General features: G+C 39.2%; 1 protein-coding gene across 4 annotated transcripts in view; it reads left to right on the plus strand.

The window, feature by feature from the left end:
- The first annotated feature begins 1,254 nt into the window (after positions 1-1,254).
- The window catches only part of SRPK2 (SRSF protein kinase 2), a 125,379-nt gene continuing 104,907 nt past the window's right edge, over positions 1,255-21,726 (plus strand). For 2 of the 4 annotated variants that reach the window (XM_056514227.1, XM_056514199.1), the window contains exons 1-2: positions 1,255-1,448; positions 1,540-1,624. In XM_056514227.1, coding sequence (XP_056370202.1) covers positions 1,433-1,448; positions 1,540-1,624 — 101 coding nt within the window. In that variant the 5' untranslated portion in view covers positions 1,255-1,432. The remainder of the gene's footprint in view (positions 1,449-1,539; positions 1,625-21,726) is intronic. The other 2 variants (XM_056514244.1, XM_056514208.1) reach the window with 1 other exon arrangement.

The raw sequence follows: 21,726 nt of genomic DNA on the forward strand, positions 1-21,726 counted from the left end.
AATTTCAATAAAGCCTTCTGTTAAACTAACCTATCACACTGAACTAAAAGACTAACAACAGCTAGGGAGAAATGTAACCTACCAGGGTAGCAGTTTATACTGGAAATGTTTATTTCTTGTGTACTCTTATGGTGGAGGATGGGACACAGAAAATGTTTTAATTTAGAAATGCAGCTGAGGTGCCTTATGAGGGCTGCATTTTAGAAACTTCACGGTCCTATTGTTTTCTGTTCACCAGGCTGTCTAGTCAGACAAAAAATCATTGTAGTGCCTCCTTTTTGGGTTGTCTAGCTTTATCTTTCTGTGGCTCTACCCCTCCTAAGCTGAACTAACCAGACCTAGGGATTCAATTTTCTGTCTAGATGAAATCTCAATGATCCAATTACTTAAGACCAGCAATTACTGCTAGTTCCCTTCACTCTCATAATGCCTTGACTGCAGCTGCTTTTAGGATCCTCATCCTTATGGATTCTTTGTGTTGTCACTTAGGGAGCAGTTCTGCCTCAAAATTTAATGTCCATCCTCTTTTATCTTTCAGTTACTATGCCTTGGAATTCCAGTGCCACGTGAAGATAAGCCAGGTAAGCCTCACACTTAGACTGGAGCTTTGTGTATGACCATGATCATAGCTGGCCTCAGGCACTAAGGTATAGATGGCACAAAATTTCGGTCACAACAGTGTCAAGCACTGAGCCATGCTGTGCACGGCTCAGGTAGGAAGGGGCAGTGTTCAGTGGGTCATTACTATGGCAAATCTGAGCAGTGTCTGCTACCATGGGCAACAAGATGCCCTTGGCAGGAAAAAACCAACTGCCAAGAGTTGTCCGTCATGTTAATCAAACAACTTAGTGAGAATCAGAATTAAGGAAATCTAATTTCCCTGGATTTGGCCACGAGGTTAATTGGTTCTGGCATCTCACCCCACACAGGTTTCGGGACAAGCTAAAGCTGATCTCGCCGCAGCTGCTGCCGCGGGGAGAGTCTGACGCCTCTCGGCTCTGCCCCTCGCCACAGCTCCCAACGTGGCACAGCAACAGGGCGGGTCACTCCGCTACTCCGACCGCCACCCAAAACTTGGCCCAATTAATTCCCATTTGGTTCGGCGGCCCCACAAAGCCGCGGCCGCGGGGCCGCTCCCGCCTCAGGGCCGCTCCCGCCTCAGGTGCGCCCGCCCGCCGCCACCTGCCGCGCCCGCCCCGCCCCGCCCCGACCGCGCCTTTCCGGCCGCGGCCCCGCCGCTCGCCCGCGCCTGCGCAGCGGTGGCGGCGGCGCGGGGCGGGCGCGGGGCGGCGGTGCCGATGCTGCCGGACGGTGCCCGGTGCGCGGTGGCGGCTGGCGGCGGGGCCGGGAGCGGCAGCGGCAGCGGAGCCGGGAGCGGAGCCGGGCGAGCCCGGCAGCGGCGCGCCCGCCGAGCAGCGCGCGGCGCGGGGCGATGAACTCGCGCAAAGGTACCGCGCCGTGCGGGCGGGAGGGAGCGAGCGGGGGGGGCTGCGCGGCCGCCGCTCACGCCGGCTCCCGGCTGTTCTCTTCTCCCGGCAGTGCTGGCCCTGCAGGCCCGCAGGCGGCGGCCCAAGCAGTCCGCGGCGGCCGGCAGGAGGGACAAGCACCCGGCGCCCCACAAAAAGTGAGTACGGGGGCCCCCGACCTGCCGGGACGGAGCCTCTCCCGCGACCCCTCCGTTGTCCGAGCGTCCCTCACGCGTCGCTCCCGGCGCCCCGTGACCCTCCTGCGGGGCCGTCCCGGCTCCCGCTGCCCGCGGGGCACACGGCGGCTCCCCCGGCACGGCACCCGCCGGGCCGGCCCTCCCAGCGGGGATGTCGCCACGGCCGCTCGGGGACCGGCCCCAGCCCGGCCGAGCATCCATCCTTCGGGCAGGCCGCCCGGTGTCCGTGGAGCCCGCGCCAGGCGCTCCGGCCGCCGGCTCTGTGAGCCCCGGTGTGTCGGGGATCTGCCCAGCGCACGTGTTCCTCTCGATTCTCCCTCCAGTTCTCTCACCTTTGTGGTCTCCTTTCTCAGTGCTTTCTGTGCCGAGGTTTCTTTCTGCATCATTGTCCCATCTGTAGGCTTTTTCTCATCCTCCTCGGTACCATCAGGCTAGTTTCCGTTCCCAGATGTGTCTGATCACCAACGATGCTGATACCAGCATCTTTGGTTTGTTTTAAGTTTCTGTTAATCTTACAGATAAGAACAGAAGTTGTCCTCTGTTTTCCCCTTCTTGTTTTCTGCTAGCCCTTCATTGTTCTTGTCACTGTCCAGTTGATCTTTTCGCATGATACTTGTTCACTGAACCATGTAGGAATTCTTCCATCTCTGTAGTGTTCACACTTTACTCTTTCCTAGGACAGTGTGGCTTTGGACTATTTCATTTTTTGTCCTTGAAGGATTACATGTTCCTGTCACTAACTTTCACTGTGTTTTGTTCCGTGGGACTTTATTGGTGACTCATTAAATTGCCAATTGGCTCTTGTCTGTTTTTGTAACTTGGGGATCCAGTCTACCTGCTTTGTTCTGACAGGGAAATATGTCCTGATGTCACTCATTCCCCTCTCCTCCTAGTTGGCTAGAACTGGAAAGTGATGGATGGATGGATTTATATGTGGTGGGGAGAGATGTTGCTATTGCTGTGGCAAATGGCTTAAGGGGCAAGGTCTCTTTCTTTGTGACTTCTATTGGAAAAGTAATAATATATCTCTCACCATGAAGTATTTTACTTGCTTTTTTTTTTTTTTCTAGTTACAATGAATTGATGCTTTTTTCCCCTTTAGGATGGGTAAAAATAACATAGTTGAGGTGCTGCTGTGGTGGTGATCAGACTTCAGCAGCTAACTTTTGTTCACATCCTGTTCCACTAGTGCTGTTTCCTCCAGCATTGTGTAAAAGCTGCATTGCGCTTTCAGTCGTTTGAATTTGGAGTTACTGCAATGGAAACAAATGTCATGTGCAAGATATGCAGTAATTGATTCCCTTGTTTCCAAAAACCTTTGTTTTTGTAGTGTTTTGTGGTGTAGTTTCTAGTGTTACATGGATTTGTTTTTTGCCAGTTTGAAAACGGAAATAGGTTAAATTTCATTGTAGCTTGAGGTTCAGAGTTATTTTTGAAGCTTTCAGTTAAGTCTTAACCACAAGGTTGTTAATAAACTTTGATTCTTAGGTGATAAAGCATTTAATACACTTCTTAGTGGAGCTAAGTGGGATGTTTTGCTGAATTAGTTTGTTGAAAGTTTGCTTTCACAGAGACTTACTAAGTACAGAGCTGGTAGTGTTTGTGTTTGCTGAAGAAGCTGGCTTCTGTTAAGTCGGGCTGCACAGTCAGGAGCTGGCCATTTGCCTGACTGAGTTGGCATTTCCAGATGTAATGCTCCAATCCGATCAGTTGCCTCATGAAACAAGTGGTTTTGCTGTGGTTGACAGGAGCCATATTTTCTCTTCTGCTGTGTATTTTTTCTCTTCAAACCACTTTTATGCTCTGGACATGTCCTGTTCTGTTTTATGCTTGGATATGAAAGCAAGACTCTTTTCAAGTTTTTAAGTCCCCTTGCAAATAGTTGAAGTAAAACCATTATCAGACATTTTCAGTATCTCTTTTGTCCTGTGCCTAGCCTTACATTAAATTCAATTGCTATAGCATATACTGCTGTTTTGGAGGTGTATGGTATCTGTGATGCACATTGAGTGTATCTGCAGATAAATCAAATGCAGTATCTGCAGAAGAAGCTTAATTTGAGGGGTGGAGAATCTACACCATAAGTTCCCTGTAGTGAACAAGTTCACTACAAAAATTGTGAAAAAAAAATTAGTTTTGGATTCAAAATCAGCTTTGAATCCAAAGCTGAGGCTTTTTTGGATTTTCTTTTTTTTTTCTCCCTTAACTGTGGTTCTTAGGAAAACTTTTCTCTGCCAGGTCAAAGCTTTATGGAGTAACTTCCATTGTTGCTGTTAACAATGTGCTTCAAAGAGAACTGCAGGACTCCTCTTGTAAAATTGGCTAGGAGAGTTATATTGTATTGTAGCTTACTTGCAGGCTTTTGTTTGAAGAGTAGTAAGGTGATGACACAAGAAGAAAAAATTGCAGTACTCTGAATAGCTTTTTGTCTGTTATGACCTTATTTGCCAAAGAAAGTTGTAAGATTGGTCCTGTAGCTGCTCAGTGTTGACCCCCTAAGTCAATGAGGAGAACTGGTGGAGGTGAATCTGGGTTTTTTTTGCAATAGGGTGGGAAAAAAAGCAAATAGAAGCTAAGTGTCTCATATTTTGAAGAGGAAGCACCTCGTCTTGAATGAAGATTATATCTATAGTTGCATGCAATAATAAAATTTACTTGGTATGGCTTTCCTTTGAAATTAAACATCCAGGCTACTGAGACAGAGTATCTCACCGTATTAAGATACATTAGTGCTTGATTTTGGTTGTAATAGATGAATTTGCATGCAGTGTGTGCAAACTACTTATGTACTTTTTCAGCTGGACAAAAGATTAATCAAAATTGTTAATTTGGGTCTTCTGTGATTTATTTTTCCTTAAAGTGGAGGTCTGCATTGAGAGAGGTCTGTGAAATAGTGATTTTGACAGATGCCTGAGTCTGTTCAGAGATAAACTTGCTTACAGGCAGACAAACCTGTTTACTGTCCTTCACTTAGAGCTACCAGATGGCCTCAGGTTCATCTACCTTTTGCATTCAGTGGAATGGCAGGCTCTATGCTCAGACTAGTACAGGCTTCAACTGGGGTAAACTTCTACCTTGGATATATTTCTTTTCTTGACTTTATTTCTAAGTGAATATGACAAAAACCAAGTGAATACCCAATTAGAGTTGTCCTCTTTAGCATGTCAACTGTATATCTTTATCCAAAGTTAAAAGAAGGCATTTTGTAAGTTAAAAAAAATCCAGATGATGGTGTGTGTATGGAGAGAGGATTATGTGTGCTACGTATTTTGATAAAAATGTATAAATCCAGATACAAAGATTGATATTTGCTTTGTTATTAAGCAGTACTTTAGAACAGGTGATACAGACCATGTGATACTACTTGGCAGTGGTGCAGAACATCTATGTTGGCTAGCAAGGGAAATGCCAGATTTCTGCACTGTGCACCTTCCACATGTCTAACTTCTTGAACCCACAAGTATTGTACAGCTATTGAAGTTTAGGATATATTATATTATTATGCACCCTTAAATGTGTAAAAGCCATGCACTGCTTTTGTTTGTTAGTGCTTTTCAGTGTTTTTCAGCCTCTTTCAGTAAGTTTTTTTTATTTTCTTAGAAGCAGCATCTATTAGGTAGTTCCTGTTCCCATGAGTACTGGCTGCATGTGTTCTGACCCAAGGCTACAGATGTAGCTCTTGGCCTTTCTATAGAAGAGTCACCATAAACTCACACAGTCTGCAGTGGTCTTGTATCTGCCCCTCAAGTGTAATGTTTGTGAAGTTGTTGGCTGGTTTGTTTTTCTTCTTGGGATGATTTACTGAAGAATGTCAGAGAAGCTAATGTTAAATTTTTAAAAGCTTTTAAAAGAGGAGGAAAAGATTCAGAAGGATAAAACCCCAAGTTATGCCAATACCTAATGAATAAGGTGACCTCAGTTTTCTACCATAGAAAGGAATAGGACTGATAAAAATGAAAATGTGACTGTATAGCAGTTGTATTCATGATTGATCCCTTCCCTTTTAGAAGTAATTGCTTTGTTGTGATTCTACCAGAGTCTTATCTTTGCAATCTAGCCTATATTTTAATAATCAATAAGTAATTCTGTTCTAATTGCCTATGGGGACTTTGGGAATGGGCACTGTTTTACTAGGTTGTTTAAAAAGAAAATTAAAAATATTAATATTTGAAGAAACAAAAAATTGTCTCTCTACCTGTCATTATGGCTCTCAGTACTTGAGAGTACTTTGTTTTAAAGAGAGTATTTTAAAGTACTGTTTGTCTCAGCCTTCATATATTTGAAGTGATAACCCCTGCATCCAGATTTTCCTAGCAAAAGCTTTTTTTTTCCTTCTCTACAACCTTTCTCCTTGTTTTCTCACTTTTCACTTTTAATCTGTTAACAGTTATACCATATGGTAAGTGTAAGAGGGGTGGTCCTATTTGAAGTGCAGAGCTTTGACAACAGTCTTCTTGTGTCTACTGTCTACCCCAGTAATACACCTTTCAGGATGAACTCTGCTTTTGGAAACTGTTGTGTTTGGATGGATCTCTGATAATGTGCAGAAGGTATGTGGAGAAGTGGCTGGAAAAATAATCCTAATATAATAAAGCACATGTTAGAGAACAGAATTGCAGCAGTCTGCATCTGAGCCTAAGATAACCACAGAACTTTCTGCATTTAAAAAAAGATATGCTGAACCAGCTTCTTGCCTGTCAAAGGTGGTCTAAATTTCAAAGTGAACCTCTGTAAAGGTACTAACTTTTTCTGTATTTCATGTGTGCTGTTTTTATTTTAGGCTATACATTGGGAAATGCTATGATTAAAATAGTATGTATGTGTAAATAACACATGTTCTGGTTTTGTCCAGCCAAGCAGTTGGCAGACTTTTGACTTTTATACTGACATTCTCTATTTTGAAGAAATGTTCTGCTGAGGAAGTCTCTTTGAGTGTTAATGCTAAAGGAATCTTATCTTGAGCATCTTGGTTAAAGACAAACTACTGAATAGACCCTAGTGAAATAATGCTTCTTGACAGTGTTGGTGCCTCGCTATTTTTCCTCAACAGAAGTTAGTCAATTAAAAGTCAATAATTTGAATGTAGGAGATTAAAAGAATCAAGGGCTTAGGTTGCCTTGAGCTATTATCAATGCTTAGTTTGCAGTTTTCTAAAATGGAAGGGAGTATTCCATTGTTAGAGGTCAATTATATTTTCCTATCCCTGAGGAAAAAAAATTATCTCTCTACTGTTCTTGTTGCAGTGATAAAGGTCAGAGCAGTCTAGCTACAGTATATGTACCTTAAATTCCTGCTTAAAATCAGTTGTTTACTACCTTTTAAACTGAATTAAAATGGTATTGGTTTTGTATTCATGTTTCTAAAGAAAGCTCTCTTGGGATATATTTCTTCCCTTTGCATTGCTCTGCTTTTTCTAGTCTCATGTTTCACCCCAGTAATTTCTCTGTGTAATAACTGTGTTTGTGTGCTGCTTGTTATACTTGTTATGCTTGTTATTGCTCACCTGTATGTGATGTTATTCCTTCATCACAGACTGGGATGTAGATGTTTTTAAAAAATCATTAAAATCCAGGTAAAAAGTAATTAAAAGAATGCCAGTTAAGTGCAGCTGAGACTTCAGTTAAGTAAGGTACTTGACTAAAAATGTAATAAATAAAGACAGCCTTTATTTATGGCTGTTTTAATGTTTGAAAGCTAATGTTTTAAAAGAAATCGTGCTTCTCTATAAATTGTGGTTTACATTTATGGTCATTACATAGTTCACATTGTACTGTTTCAAAAAAGATTCTGTAGAACTAAAAACTGCTCAAAGAAGGAGGCAGTAAAGGTAAGGATATTGGGCAGCTTAATTTATGGCTAATACATTTCAGATATGCAAAGGTGATTAAGGGGCATTTTTATATGCCTAAAAAATCATTGCAGGTATAGAAAGGGTAGAAGAAATAACTTGCCTTTATTCATTACAAAGCAATGGTATTCAAAGAATGGCTTCAGTGGGAAACAAACCCAACCCAACTTTTTGTACAGTACAAGAGACAGAATGTGGCTTTGCAATATGTTGTGGAGTCCCAGGTTACTGGTGGGGTTTAAGAAAGATAACACTGGTAACCAGAACCATCAGTAGTTTTTAAGAATGTCAGTGCAGTGATTTTCCAAGTCCCTGTTTGCTGAAGACCTGTCAAACAAATTTGTCCTGATACAGAGTGATCCACTTGTATACTCATCTCTAAGCATATGTTTCTGGCACCCAGTGGTATAATACTGGCCCAGGTATGTGACCTAGATTAGTGGGACAGCCCTTAGATTTTCAAGGCCACCTCTGTGGATCACTTGCATCATCTGATGGTATTCACAAGCCTGACAGGATCTGTGAGGCTGGATCCAAACAGGGTGGTCTAATTGTGGCACTTGTGGACCTGGCTCAGGAAGGACCTGTGAAACTGGAGTTAGCTCCTAAATCCCAGTGTACAGTGTTTGAGAATCCAGGAGGTGTGTTTGAGAAGAGCTTTCATGCCCAAGAACAGGAAGGTTATGATGATAGGGTGAGGAGGCTTTCCAGGGAGTGGAGAATACTGAAGGAATGGGCATGCTTGAAATGCTACTTTCCTGTAGGCTTTGATGCCATCTGCAGGTCTGAGTTTGATGCCAAAATGAGCCTGGGATTGCTTTAAAGTTGTGAATCTAAGAGTTCAGATTATTTCCTCAGTTGCTGTGAACAAATAGCTTTAAGGTTTCAGTTCTCATACTTATGTAATAGCTCAGTAGTTCACTCACCTGTGAAGTAAGAGTTAAGGTGCCTGAGGAATTTCAAGCTGCTTATTTCAACCTGCCATGCGTAAGTGTCAATCATAAGATTACAGGCCATGCAAGGCACAGCCAGTAACTTCACAACCCTCCTGCAAAATAATCAGGAGCAGCAGACTGATGGAGTGGGAAGGTGAGTGATTAAAAGGGAAGCACTGCTATCAAGTTTCACGCAGGTATCAGCATGCTGCTTGACTGCTGCCAGGTAACTCTGAGTTACAAAACAAACACATGGTGATTTGGTTAGAATGAGCCTGTATGGGTCATTAAATGATTTTTCTTTTTTGCACAGTGGTCACAATTCAGCATTTTTATAAAAGAGGGAGCCCTGAGGAGATCAGAGGCTTAAGCTTTCTTTCAAGTTCCCTTTCCTGGTATCAGAAGGCATAGTATGACAGATCCCTTTTGCTGGAATCTATTCCCAGGTGAATGTTGTAAAGTGTCATGGAAACCTGAATACAACCAGAAGCTTCATGATGCTATTATGAGTTCTGGCTCAAAAGAATAAAAATCATCTTCTTGGATAATAGTATCTGAAAAAGCATTTTACTTTTTAAGGTACTCTATTGCTCAGGGTGACCTGTTTTGTGTAGTAGTAATGTGGTGTCTCAGCATATATTGGTATCCAAGTGCATGATGCTGGTCCCTAGGCATCTAATCAAATTCCACTCTCTGTCTCTTTAATGTTAATTAGAGATTTTATTGTTTGGGGTGGTTTTTTTTTTTGTTTTTTTTTTTTGTTTTTTTCTTTCCAGAAATGTTTTCTATATTGTAACTTGTAGATTGGATTGTGTCAGCTGTGTTCAGAAGATGACGCACAGTGATTTTGGTAGTTGCTTCCTGACTGTGCATTTCATAGAGACACTTTAATCAGGAATGAGCAGTGCTGGGAATTGGGAGCTTTGTGATGAACTCAGCAATGCTGTTGTGGGCAGACATAATTTGGGCACACCAGCCAGTTGAGGCTCTTGGAGAAGCTGGATGTGAAAACACAATTTGTGAATCTCAAGTGGACTTAAAATAGTGAGAGTGCTACGAAGAACTATGCTGAGGCTACCACTGTATTTTAGATCACCAGATACCTGTTACATAACTGGTTTGGTGTTTAGTACGGATCAGTTGCTTTTAAATGTTGCATTCTCACTGTTAATCCAAGTTGTTTAGTAAATCCAGCATTTAAAAACAAGGTTAAAACTATTTATTCTAATAGACAATACCTACTTTTCTTTATTTGTCTAAAACAAGTGTAATTGATATTTGGTTAGTTTATCTAAAAATGTTGCAACAAAGTTTTTCTAAGGAACATGGTGCAGGAAATAAAATTGTATTGTCCTGTTCTTATAATTGAAAAGTAGTATACTTGTATTCTCGAATGTTTATTTCTGAAGCCAGAAAATCAGTTTTGTGCAATGAGAATATTTGTCTTGGGAATAAAGATAATTCTCTTTTGAAATTATCATTTTGATCTAATTTTGTATTTCCAGAGTGACTCTCAGTGCCTTGTGTCTCACAGAGTGCCTTATTTTGTCCTAATTGTAGCACTATGAAAACTTGAGATAAAGTTTAGGTAGATCAGACTCCCTTCTCTTCCACCTTCTCTGCAGGTGCTGCTTGTCTTAATTCTTGACTTCTGCTTTGCTATGCCAGTGCAAACAGAGAATTTCTAATAGCTACAACTAAAAGGAGCATTAAAATAAACTACAGCTGAATACATATATTGAAGCAAACCTACAGATTTCATTTTAAAGTTTTGATGTTTTCATTATAGTTTTTACTATGCATCACTGTGTGGGATCACTGTATGTATCAGTGTCTGGTGAGCAGAATTCATTTTATAGTTAAAATTCTAGGCCTTTCTTAATAATTTGCCTGATATTCTGCCTTTGCAAAGGATGAAAAAGGAACATGATAACTTGGGGGCTATACAAAGGTAGGAATAAAAAAGAATAATTCACTCTTCTAATTGTGTGGCAAACTAAATCAAACAATTTGACATATTTGGCTTGCTATGCTCCTTTCCCACTTTAAAACAATCAACATTTTAGATAAGTATGTCAAGTAGTAAAGCCAGTTTAAAAATAAAACTGTGAAACTGTAAAAGAAAGTTCTTTTATGATGATTTTGACACCAGAAAGTTAAGTGTCAGCAAATAGTTCTTTTCACTTTATTTGTGAGATGCATAGATGGCTAAAAATCAGTTTATCTGATTTCTTCAATAGGTGGGAATTTTTATGGAGGACATGCATTTTAGTGGAAAAATTTGACTGAGATTTTAAATCAGGAAATGGCGTTCTATATATGTCAACAGTGTCTCTTAAATCTATACAGTATGTGTTTAATTAGGGCAAAAATAACGAGGGGAATTCAAGAATTAACAAAAACTTAAAAAAGAAAACCAGAGCTCATGGGATCTCTGTGAGTTGTTTCTTAGCATCAGGACCTGATGGGCAAAGTGCAGAGAATGTGCTTGTTCTGTTGGTTTATTCAGAATGTTTTTAAGACATAGTGATGTTAATATGCAAGGGCAATGGACCTGAATATGTGCCAACTTCTTCCTAATTACAGTTCACAGCCTGAGGTATTAGGTTGAATTGGAACTGTGCATAGTTTAAATTACTGTGTTAAACTCTGAACTCTGGTATACCAGATGCTGGCAGGTTTGACTTAGCAATGATTGCTGCAAAGCAGCAATATCCAGGAAGAGAATCTTAATTCTCAGAGTCTGCTTTTCAAGCTGTTTTAGATTTTGTTCTGTAGTGATATTTCAGAGTTGATGCTGTGAAATTTACGTTGTTAATAAAGGAGCTGCTTTAAAATAATACTGCAGAGCTAAGCAAAGGATTTTATTGCTTTTCGGTTCTTGTATCCTTTATTGATTTTCTTCTCCACAGTTTGTGTCAATTCTGCCAATATTTTATTTTTGAGAAAATATGTTGCAGTTCATATTTCATGGTTGATTTGTATTGGTGCAGGTAATAAATGATGTATGTGCATGTACTTAAAATGTTGCCTTTATGTAAGAAACTTAATTTGGGAGTCTTTAAATATAATTTAAACTCAGTAGATAAAGTCCTTTTCGTCTTCATCATAGCAGGGTTGAAGTGTGTAATCTCTTAGTGTTCCAGAAGAGGCTGAAAACCACAAAGTAGAAAAATTGGTCCCCTCTCACTTCTTTGCCTGGTACTATCACCTTTCTTTTTGGGTTTGCTTCTTGTGGTATGTATGACAATTATAAGCCAGTGAAATAATATGAAGCAAGCTTCTTTGTTTTTAAGATGCTGTGGTTTCCTTCAAACTGAATTTATTATAGATCACCTGGAAATAAAACCAAATCAATAACTAAATGTATATTCACCCCATTTCACAGGATAAAATTTAATTTTGGCTTTTATCAGCAGCAAAGGCCATATTTGCTGCCAGTAAATAGAATATACCTAGAATATCAGAATGAAGAGTCAGTGAGTGTATAGTGACACTGCCTTATCTTAGCAGATATATGTGAATATAAAGGGGGAATGGTTGGAGAAAAGAAATAGAAAGACAGAGCAGAGCCAAAGTAAGGGGATAAGGGGACTATTGCTTTATCAGAAGATGGAAAGAGACTGATGTACAATGTAGGGTTCCAGTGATGGGGTAAAAATGTGCACGTGCTCCAGTTAATCTGAGCAGGCACCCAAAATGCTCTAATAAGTCTGTGAAAATTGGAAATGGGGACCTAGTGAGGTGAAGAGAGCATATCTGTGTGTTTGGATGTATAAATAAAATGGCTTGCTATTTCCCCTCTGAGTAACACATTGTCTTATTTACAGAATGAAAAATTAATTTTGAATGCACTCTTTTCTTTATGGATACTGGGAAGGAGGGAATCTAATGACTATTCCACCTCTGTGCTTTCTCAGCCTGAAGTTCTTCTCTGTTTGTCTCCCATGTTTGCAGCATGATCTGCACCCACCAGATGCTGAGGTGTTCTGTTATGCAGCTTGGACATGTATTTCTCTGCAGGTTAAATAGCTACCAATGGATCCATTTGTATCTGCTCTTCCAAATTTCAGTCTCTTCTCACATCTTTGTTGCACCCAGGTTTCAGAGAGGTTGCCAGAACCCTTAAAGGTCAAAACAAATAATTTTTGATAGTTAGGTTACAGTGATATCAGTATTTACCAGTTGCTTATAGACAAAATGATCCATACCCAAACTTTGTAGTACCTGCTCTTTCTCCAGTGCTATGCTTACCCTTCTGGGATGGATGCTTGCATTTGGGAGAAGGGAGGGATATTGCCAGTCATCAGCCTCCTGGCCCTGCTGAGAGGTCTATGAGCTTGATGTTGGTAGCTTTTTACTCCTTATTCTGAAATCCATTTGAATAATTTTTATGTGATTCTACAGGTTGTTTCTGTGCTGCCTTGTAAATCCATGTTACAATCTACGTCGAGCCATCCAGATTTACTATATAATGGTGTATTTTACATCAGTTTGATGCTTGTTCTGTTACTTCTGTGAGTGATATTGCTTGGCTCCCAGGTTGCAGTTCTGCAGCCAGCAGCTGATCACTGTGAGGTGTTTTTAGCCTCAAGTCTCTGTATCATTCTGTCACATTCTAGTCCTCTGCAGTGGTTCTGTATCTTGAACGCTTTATACTGCATTTTATTCCAGCATCTTAAATAGTTTTATACACAGAATGATTATTATTGCTGTATTAGTTCCATATATATATGTATATATATAACAATGGGTGCTAAACTGCACAGCTGTACAAGGTGAAGCAATAGCTGGACCAAAGTAGGTAACAGTCCTTTGATCAGTGGGCTGTTGCTATTCAATGCTAAAACAAATCTCCAGGCAGGCCAGAACGTGGAAAGTCCCAGAGCTCACCTTGAACAGAGCCTGTGGCCCATTACAGACAATGGCAGCAGCATTTTTATTTGCCTTGCTCAGTGTGATCCATGGTGAGCAGCAATTGCCATTCTCTGCTCAGGCAGCCTGGATGCAAATATGCTGAATGCACAAAACTGCTGCTCTGAACTTGCTGCAGCTCAGGTGATACCAAAGCTGGCAAGAGGCAGTTAGGAAGTCACAAGGCATAAATTTGTTGTTGGTGATGGCTGAGTGAAGTGGCATTCTGGGCCTTTTTCCAAGATGATGGATCATGTAGGAATTCAAAAGTTGGTACTTAAATCAGCACATTTGAGAATGTATTTGCAGAAAGTAGGGGCAGAAATTTTGTTAGAGGAAGGGGTTCATCCTGTACATTTGAAAAATTGAGAGTATTAGCTTTAAGATGCCAATACAATCTGCTTTTTTTCTACAGAAAGTCTATATAGTCTTAAACTTTTTTATTGTTATCTTAAATTATTTCCATTCTGAGAACTGCAGTAGTAGCTAGTGGGAAAATCTGGGTAGTGGGAAAATTCTCCAGTCTGCCCAGTGAAGTGATGGAATTACCACCTGTGAAAGTGTTCTAAAGGCATGTGGATGTGGCACTTAGCAACATGGTTTAGTGGTGAACATGGTGATGCTAAGTTAATGGTTCCAGTTGATGAGCTTTTCCAACCCAAACAATTTTATTATTATATGAAATAGCAATGGAAAAGCTGTATAAATACTGAGAACTTCTTGTCTAGTTTTTCTTTTCTCTTGTAACTAAGATGCACTTGCCAGCACAGTTGTTTTGAAAGTTTTATAAGTTTCCCTTATATTAGGAACTTGTTCTGCGTTTTATTTTTTGTATTTAGGGTATTCAGATCATCTTGACATGAAACATACAACAGCAGACCTACATTCAAGTGAAGACCAGAGAGATGATCCTCTTCTCTATTTTGTATTCAAAAATAGAATACAATAGAAAAAAAGTAAACTTTATAAATAGATTTTCATAGTGGTACTTCTCCTCTGGAATTATGTGCTTGGAGAGTTTTTCAGTATTGCATTATAATTGCAAATGATTTTATGATGCTGTTTTATTCTGGCTTTAGAAATAATTTTCTTTTGAGAAGTATGTACTACTTAGCCTTAGTTCTATATGTAGTCCTTGGGGTTTTCCTTTGTTTTGGGTGGAAAACAGAATTAGATTTTTCTGTAATAGTGAAAAACGTTATCTGATGGGTCTTGAGAAAATTATTGTCGGTGTTGATGTTCTCTTGCTGGCTTTTATGATTATTTAATATTGTTGAAACAAGCCACTAGGTGGCAATATCAATTAAAAAATTTCCAATACATGCAATTCCAAGTTGTCATCTAAAATGGGGCACTAGGGAGTAGGTTTGATTAAAGGGAAAACTTACAACTTGTTGTATGCAAGATTTCCTTGATGTAGAGAGGAGTGTTCTGCCAAAGCACTTGGTGTGGGTGATTGGTGACTGAGGACAGCTGGGTGTATTTGCTTGGATAGAGAGGAAATGTGTTTTTCCCTCTTTTGTGTTTCTGCAATATTTGTTTGTTCACCATTTGCTAAGGTGAGCTGTTGTCACACTACTTCTTGATAAAACTTGTTTTAACCTACCAGTTAGAATCAGTTGGGTTGTATCAGTGTTATTTGAGAAACAAATCCTTACTGGTGTGAACATGAAGCATTTCAAACTATGTGAAATCAATATGAATTTACTTATGGCTGTGGGTGAAATAATGTTACAAGTAGACACTTATTAAGGGATGTTCTGATTATATCTTCTTTGGTGTGGGTGCCACTGTGCAGGTTTGTATAAGAGAGAGAAGACTGAAGGGACTTGCACAGCTTAGCATGTACTGAAACCATGTCCCATGTCACAGGGCTTGTCTTATCAGAGGTGTCTGGTCCTTTTATTTAGATATACATATCTTTTTTCAGCATGTTTATTGAAGATGCTTTTGCTGGTGTTCCTGCTCAGGGAACTGTTCAAGCTCCTGTTTGGATTATTATTTTGGGAATACATATAATGAAATTGCTGGCATGTGGTAACAGTGGCATTTCTGCTTCAGTGTGGTTTTACTGGAGCTCCTGTCTGCCTGCCCCATCCTGCCTGTACCATTCCACATGCATTTTTGAAATATCTGTGTAGTATACTGTGCTCTTGTTAGGTTTTTTTCCTGGGTGCTTTAACTTTCTGGGGTTTGTTTTCAGTGCTTTATTCTGTCAGTAACCTTGCTGTGTGAGGAGGTAGTGCTGTCTATTGCTTTAATACTTAGTCTTTATATTGTTAGTACTTATAATCATTTTATCAGTCAGTGGCTAGAGGAATTGATTTATCTTGAAGTGACCTATATTTTGCCTTTGTTCTCTTTGTTTGCTGTGTATTAGGCTTTTGCAGTGACTATGCTTCTCAGTCCTTATGTTCTGTAATTTCTCCTGATCTATTTCTGGTGTGGTTGGTACAGCACAAGCATTCCCTTCAAGTGGTGTTGAAAATTCTTGATCTGATGGTCTTTGTGCCCAGTAAAGTCTGTCAGGATCAGACTGGACTGCTTGTTTACAGAGGTTTTGAGTGGTGCTTCCTAAAGTCAGTGGTAGTGTTCTCATAAGTTACTATATCTAGTATATCAAGTCAATGCAATTAAGGATTGTGCCCTTAAGGATTGGATTTTTTTTTTCCTTGTTGAGGGTTTTTTACAGGTTTTACTTCAGTTTCTTTTCTATTTACTTTTTAAGGTAAGTAATTACATCATACATGGTGATGTTGTTGCTCTAACGTGGTTCTCTGCATGCACTGCCTGTGTAAGACTAGATAGTTTAATCTTACTGTATTACAGTAGACATTTAAACACTGCTGGGATAAAAAAAGTATTTTCAAAACTCTATATTGTGGTGAGACCTATGCCTGTAGAGTCTGCTGCTATTAAGGTTTTTATTAAGTTTAATAATTTATAATTTATGCACTGTTAGAGGCTGTGTAGAAAGTGCTTCATGGTTATGGGCTGTGTTAGGCATAGGGATCAGTAAAACCACATGGATATTGTATCTGGGATAACTGAGCAGGGAATGTAAATTCTAAAATTCGCTTAGCGGGCAAAATGAGTTGGCAAATGCTGTTAAAGGTTTTTAGACTCTGATCCAGAGTCCAGTGCTTTCTTGCTGTTTTTCCTCTTACTGGTATTGTCACATATTTCTGTAGGTGAGGTATCCTGGTTATGTTTGAGGTGGGCTGGGTGGGCAAGGCAGAAACTTTCCTGTATTATACATTAGAGTGTGTTTTCTGTTGTCAGTTTTGAATCCTGGTGGTATTTCTTCTGCTACAAAGAAACACTTATAATTCTCTTAGCTGTCCTTTTTCTCAGGGTGTATTGTATCCAAAAATGTTATGTCATTGCTGCTTAACAGTTTTTCTTCCAGGTGTGGTATGTACTCTGCACAACGTGTCCATGCCCTCCTGGCATTCTTGTTCTGAGTACTTTGCTTTCTGTGAGGGTCTGGTGTCTGGGTTAACACAGGCTTACCATATCTGAGTCTTTTCAAATGGGTCTCTGTTAACAGTCTTCTAATACTTTTCTGTGATTTTCTATCTTAGTGTTGCTCCTGGTTCTGTAGGAACAAGCACAGCCATGACACAACCTGAACATCCATTTTTATTTGGTGCCATCATGCTTTCCTTGTTCTGATTTTTTTCCTGATATTTGAATTGTACTTAATTTTTATTTTTTTTTTCCTGAGGAATCCTATTAAGAGTGAGTACTGAATGCCTTTGTTCTTGTAAAAGCTACGTTGTCTTTTACTGATTTCAGCTGGGTTTATCACTAAGCAGGTCCCTGATCACATTTATGTCTGGGAGAGCTTTTTTCCTTTGGAAACAAGAATTCTTGAATAAGATAAAACATAGAAAAAGGCAGCAGGCTGCAACTACCTGCCTAGCAAGTATCCTATCAGGACTGGTGCTCTGTAGACAGCCTTGTGCTTTTGTCTAAGACATATCAGAAAGTGGGATGTTTTGTAGGATGCCTGTTTTTTTTGTCTGCCTCACATGCTGCAAATGCTCGCTTTAATTCCCTTCATTTAAGGCAATTTTCACATTTTTTGCAGTGCTTTCCAGTTTAAAGTTTATAGATTGTACATGTTTTTAATGTTTTTTTTTCCCTATGCAAATAACAGTTTTGTTATTTTCCCTTCTGTTTCTTGAAGACGGTGTGCCCTTGGTTTGTCTCCCAATGATCCAGCAGAGCAGTACCTGGTTTTGTGTTTAGCAGCAACACAGCCCTGGGGAGCAGGGACTGCAGGCTGCCTCTGCAGTGAGGGACATGTGGCTCCTGGGAGGGAGCAGATCCTTGAAAGCAGCATGGGTTGAACACTCAGCACCCAAGCTAATTGATCTGTTGTTTCTTTAAAATCACCAGAAGTGTGTAAAGTAGTTACATAGGGTACTTCCTGCACCTTATGATTTGTGCTCAGGAGCTACTCCCAGTATGTGTGTGTTTGTAGACCCTGAAATAAAAAGTGTTTCTGGTTCATCTGTGTTCCAATGCCTCCTTAATTGTGATATGATAGGCAGGGAAAAATGATTTGCTGTGATTTTGCAGAACTACAGTAAATGCAAAGTTGGCAATGAGTTTTGGTGGTGATTTGAGAAATTTTGGGGGATGGCAGTGGTCTTTGCTCCAAAATAATCTGAATCCATCTGCTCCCTGTGTGGATTTTCATTCCTATTCAGTACTACATGCTTTTGAGAAATGGATCCAGCAAAGTATGGATCTGTTTTTGATAGCTGCAATACAAAAACATTTGTATGTAGTAGAATTATTTTCCTTACTTGTTTTTTTACTTTGTAAAAGAAGAGCAAATGCAATGCAGTTTGGCTACAGGGTTCATTTAGTTAAATACTGAATACAAACTAAAATAGTGTTTCTATTGTATTGAGTTTTCTCCTGTATGTTTGTTGTCTCAGGCAAATTATCCAAGTAGCCTAGGCCCAAGATCTTATCTTGAAAGATAACCAAGTTATATGCTACAGAATCTATTGTGTTCCCATTACACTAAGCTTTGTTTCCATTTGTGTTCAAGTAATTTTCTGTTTACAAGTACATGTTGACTTTTACTTAATTTCTCCTGCAATAAAAGGTGACTGTTCTGTCAGACATGAAGTTTGACATATTATTTACACAGCTATTTGTAAGTCATGTGTACATGACACACAATTGAAATTTTAGCTGGCTAAGCAGCTGGTTGTCTGTGTGCTTATGAATAATTTGAACATAAGCACAGATGCAAATAGTAAAGGGAAGTCAGATCCACAACCACAGGAAAAAAAAGCAGCATCTTTTAGTACCCTTTAGTGCATTTTGGTTTTTTTTTCCCCCTTAATCTTCCTCAAAGGTTTGGTAGTTCTGTGGTAGCAAGCAGAATACTGTCCATAACTCAGCTGCGTGCTTGGGTTGACCTCTTTTCTACTTTTGTTTGTGTTGTGTGATTGTTAAAATTAGTCAAAAATGCACCATTTTGAATGTTTCACAGAATTAGGTATTTTGTAGTTTGTTACTAGGACCATGAAGACTATTTAATAAAAATGCAAGTATCCTTGTAACTACCATGATATACTACACAGCCTGATTTTTTTTCACTTGAATAATGAGCAACTTTAGTGTGCTACTCTGAGATAGGTGAAAGGTCCCATCTATTTTCTGTTCAGATTTTCTGTGAGTGCTGTCCTCTTCTACAATGAGATTTTTTTTGAATAAAACTCTTCTTTTTATTCCTCAGCGTAGAAATTACATTTTGCTTTGGTGGATTTAAGAGCCAAGAGGGCACTGGCTTATGCTTTTGTCTAAAATAGTCTGTGAAGTAAAAGGGTCTCACTTCTTCTTGCTGTGGTTTAAAATAATGTTTTAATTTGCTTTAAACTTCATCAGCTAATGTAACTAATCTCCATGTTAGCATATTGAAGGGCTAAGATGAGCTTTACATGGTAAGAAATCCCTTGATGTGCGTATGAATCAGTGCTAGACCAAAAATAATAGTGAATGCTAGAATACTTATTTTTTTAACTTCTAAGTACAGGTAGTATTCCAGAGAAGTTGAGAGTTTCAAAATCTTCCAGGGACCTGACAAGCTTTGCAAGTGGCCATTTTTTCTAGACTAATCTTAAAACCTCATCAGGAGATCTGGATCTCAAAGGCAAACCATAAAAATTCACTGGAATTGCCTGCTGAGCAGGGAGTGCTGAATTAACACCTCTGTTTTGGCCAGGTGTCAGAGTTTTGCTGTCCTGTGTCAGGAAGGTGTATTTGAAGGGTCCTGGAGAAGCTTGCAGTAGCTGGAGTAATAAAATGCTGGGAGAAAAGGTTTAAATAATAGGAAATCAGGTTCTGTTAATTATGTAATTTGTTTATGACAGTGTTCTTGGGATTACTTATTTTTGCAAGTACTTCTACTCACCCTTTTGAATTTATTTAGTGAACATACTCAATGAAATCTCAATAATTCAACAACTAAAAGTATGATCCAAATATATCTTAATAAATATTACTAAATGGGAAAATTAGTGTGGGAAGGAAGGTGAAAAGGATACTTCTGTCTTATTGAAATTGTGTAGTTGGTTAAATTTTTTCCTAAAATATTATAAATAATAATTAATACTAATAAATACTGGTAATAAATACTAATCAGAATTGTCATTAAGAAAAAACACTCCTGGATAACCTTGTTCTTCCATGTCCTGCTGCAGATTCACCTTGTGCTGGAGAGGGAGCTGTGCTGCTGTGAACATTGTTCTTATGTGCTGTGCTGCTTTGGAAAATGGCTTTTGTGTTCTGCAAACCTGGAACTTGTGTCTAACAGGGATTTGTGACTTGTGACTGCATTTGAGACTCACTGCCAGGCTATGGTGCAGAGGCTGTAGAAAGCAAATCTTATGGAAATCTCATCACTGTGATTTTAAGACTGGAACTTTAAGCGAGAATTAGGTATTCCTATACTGCTTTATTTTTGGCTTTAGACTACAGTGACCAGGAGTGTGGATATGGCTTCAAAGATGTGGTAGTTTCAGGACTGTAATATGTATATTATGATGCATCAGTGTTATAATTTCAGAGAGCCATAGTTATGAATTTTATGCTATTCTTTAGCTTATGTGGTATTATTTAACAATATGTAAAGAAATGGCAAGTGTGAGTGAAGCTAATATTGTGTTACTTCATTTTTTGAATGCCATTAGGGTGATGTAGCTGCCTTAGATGTGGCATTTTGCACTTGTGCTGGGGTGAAAAGTATGGAGTGGGCAGAAGTGGTTGGAAGGCTTTGTATTCAATTGTGTGAGAAGAGCAATCAAAGTGCTAGTTAGTCTTGCCTATATCAAGTTAAAACACCAAAAACTGCAGTGGGACACAGCTTAATTTTAATACCAGAAGAACAGGAGAGAAATCTAATTTGACTTTAAATAAATTAGATCACGAAGGTGGCTGCTTGGGAGTTATTTAAAAAAAATTAATAGAAATTGGCATATTAAGTTTTTCTGGGTCATATTTTGGAATGAAGTTTTAAGCCAGGCATTAGGGCATTTATTCATATTTGTAAAGACTTCCATGAAAATAAAATCCCAGAGCAACTAGGAATACTTTGCTACTTATTTAGATACTGATGGGAGAAAAAAATCGCCCTGACTTATAAAGGAAAACCTTACAGTAGCTTGTAGCAGGTTGAAACATGAGTAATTAAAGTTCTAAGTCAATGTGGATTATTCCAGCATAAGTCTGTCTGAATTATTTGCTTCATTATTTGATTATACTGCTGCTGGTGATGAACTGAAATCAAGATCTTTAGTAATTTAATAAATCCATATAAGGAGATGAATATGATTAGATTTATAATCTCAGTCTTGTACTTGCATGTGTTTGAATCAAGTGTTCTTGAATCATTACTTGAAAGACATCAGTAAGCCAGAAGATTTTGTTTTGCATGAGACCTATATTTAATTTTGTTTTGTACTCTACATGTTCATTTTTGATGTTACGTGTAGCACATTTAGTATTCTAAATTTAACAAACTGGTGGTTTTTGTAATAACTTATTAGGCAAATTAAAAATCTTCAGCAAAGGTCACAGAGGAATATAACCTTAGATTCATGAAAGCTTCAGACTCCTCCTTTCAATTTAAGTGGCATGGCAGAGGTCACTTGGAAAAACATCTTTTAGGTAGACAAAGGAGACCTTTCATTCCCATCTCAGACATCAGCTGATGGGGCTCTCCAAACAAATTCTTTGTTTATGTGCAACTCATTTACAGTTATTAAATTACCAAATGAAAGTTAAATACTGTCTTAGGCACTCAGAGTATTTGTACAGTCAGATTCTCCATCAAAGCAGGA

The sequence above is a fragment of the Oenanthe melanoleuca genome, chromosome 1A (genome assembly GCF_029582105.1).
Source record: "Oenanthe melanoleuca isolate GR-GAL-2019-014 chromosome 1A, OMel1.0, whole genome shotgun sequence".
In the NCBI taxonomy this organism is placed as follows: Eukaryota; Metazoa; Chordata; class Aves; order Passeriformes; family Muscicapidae; genus Oenanthe; species Oenanthe melanoleuca.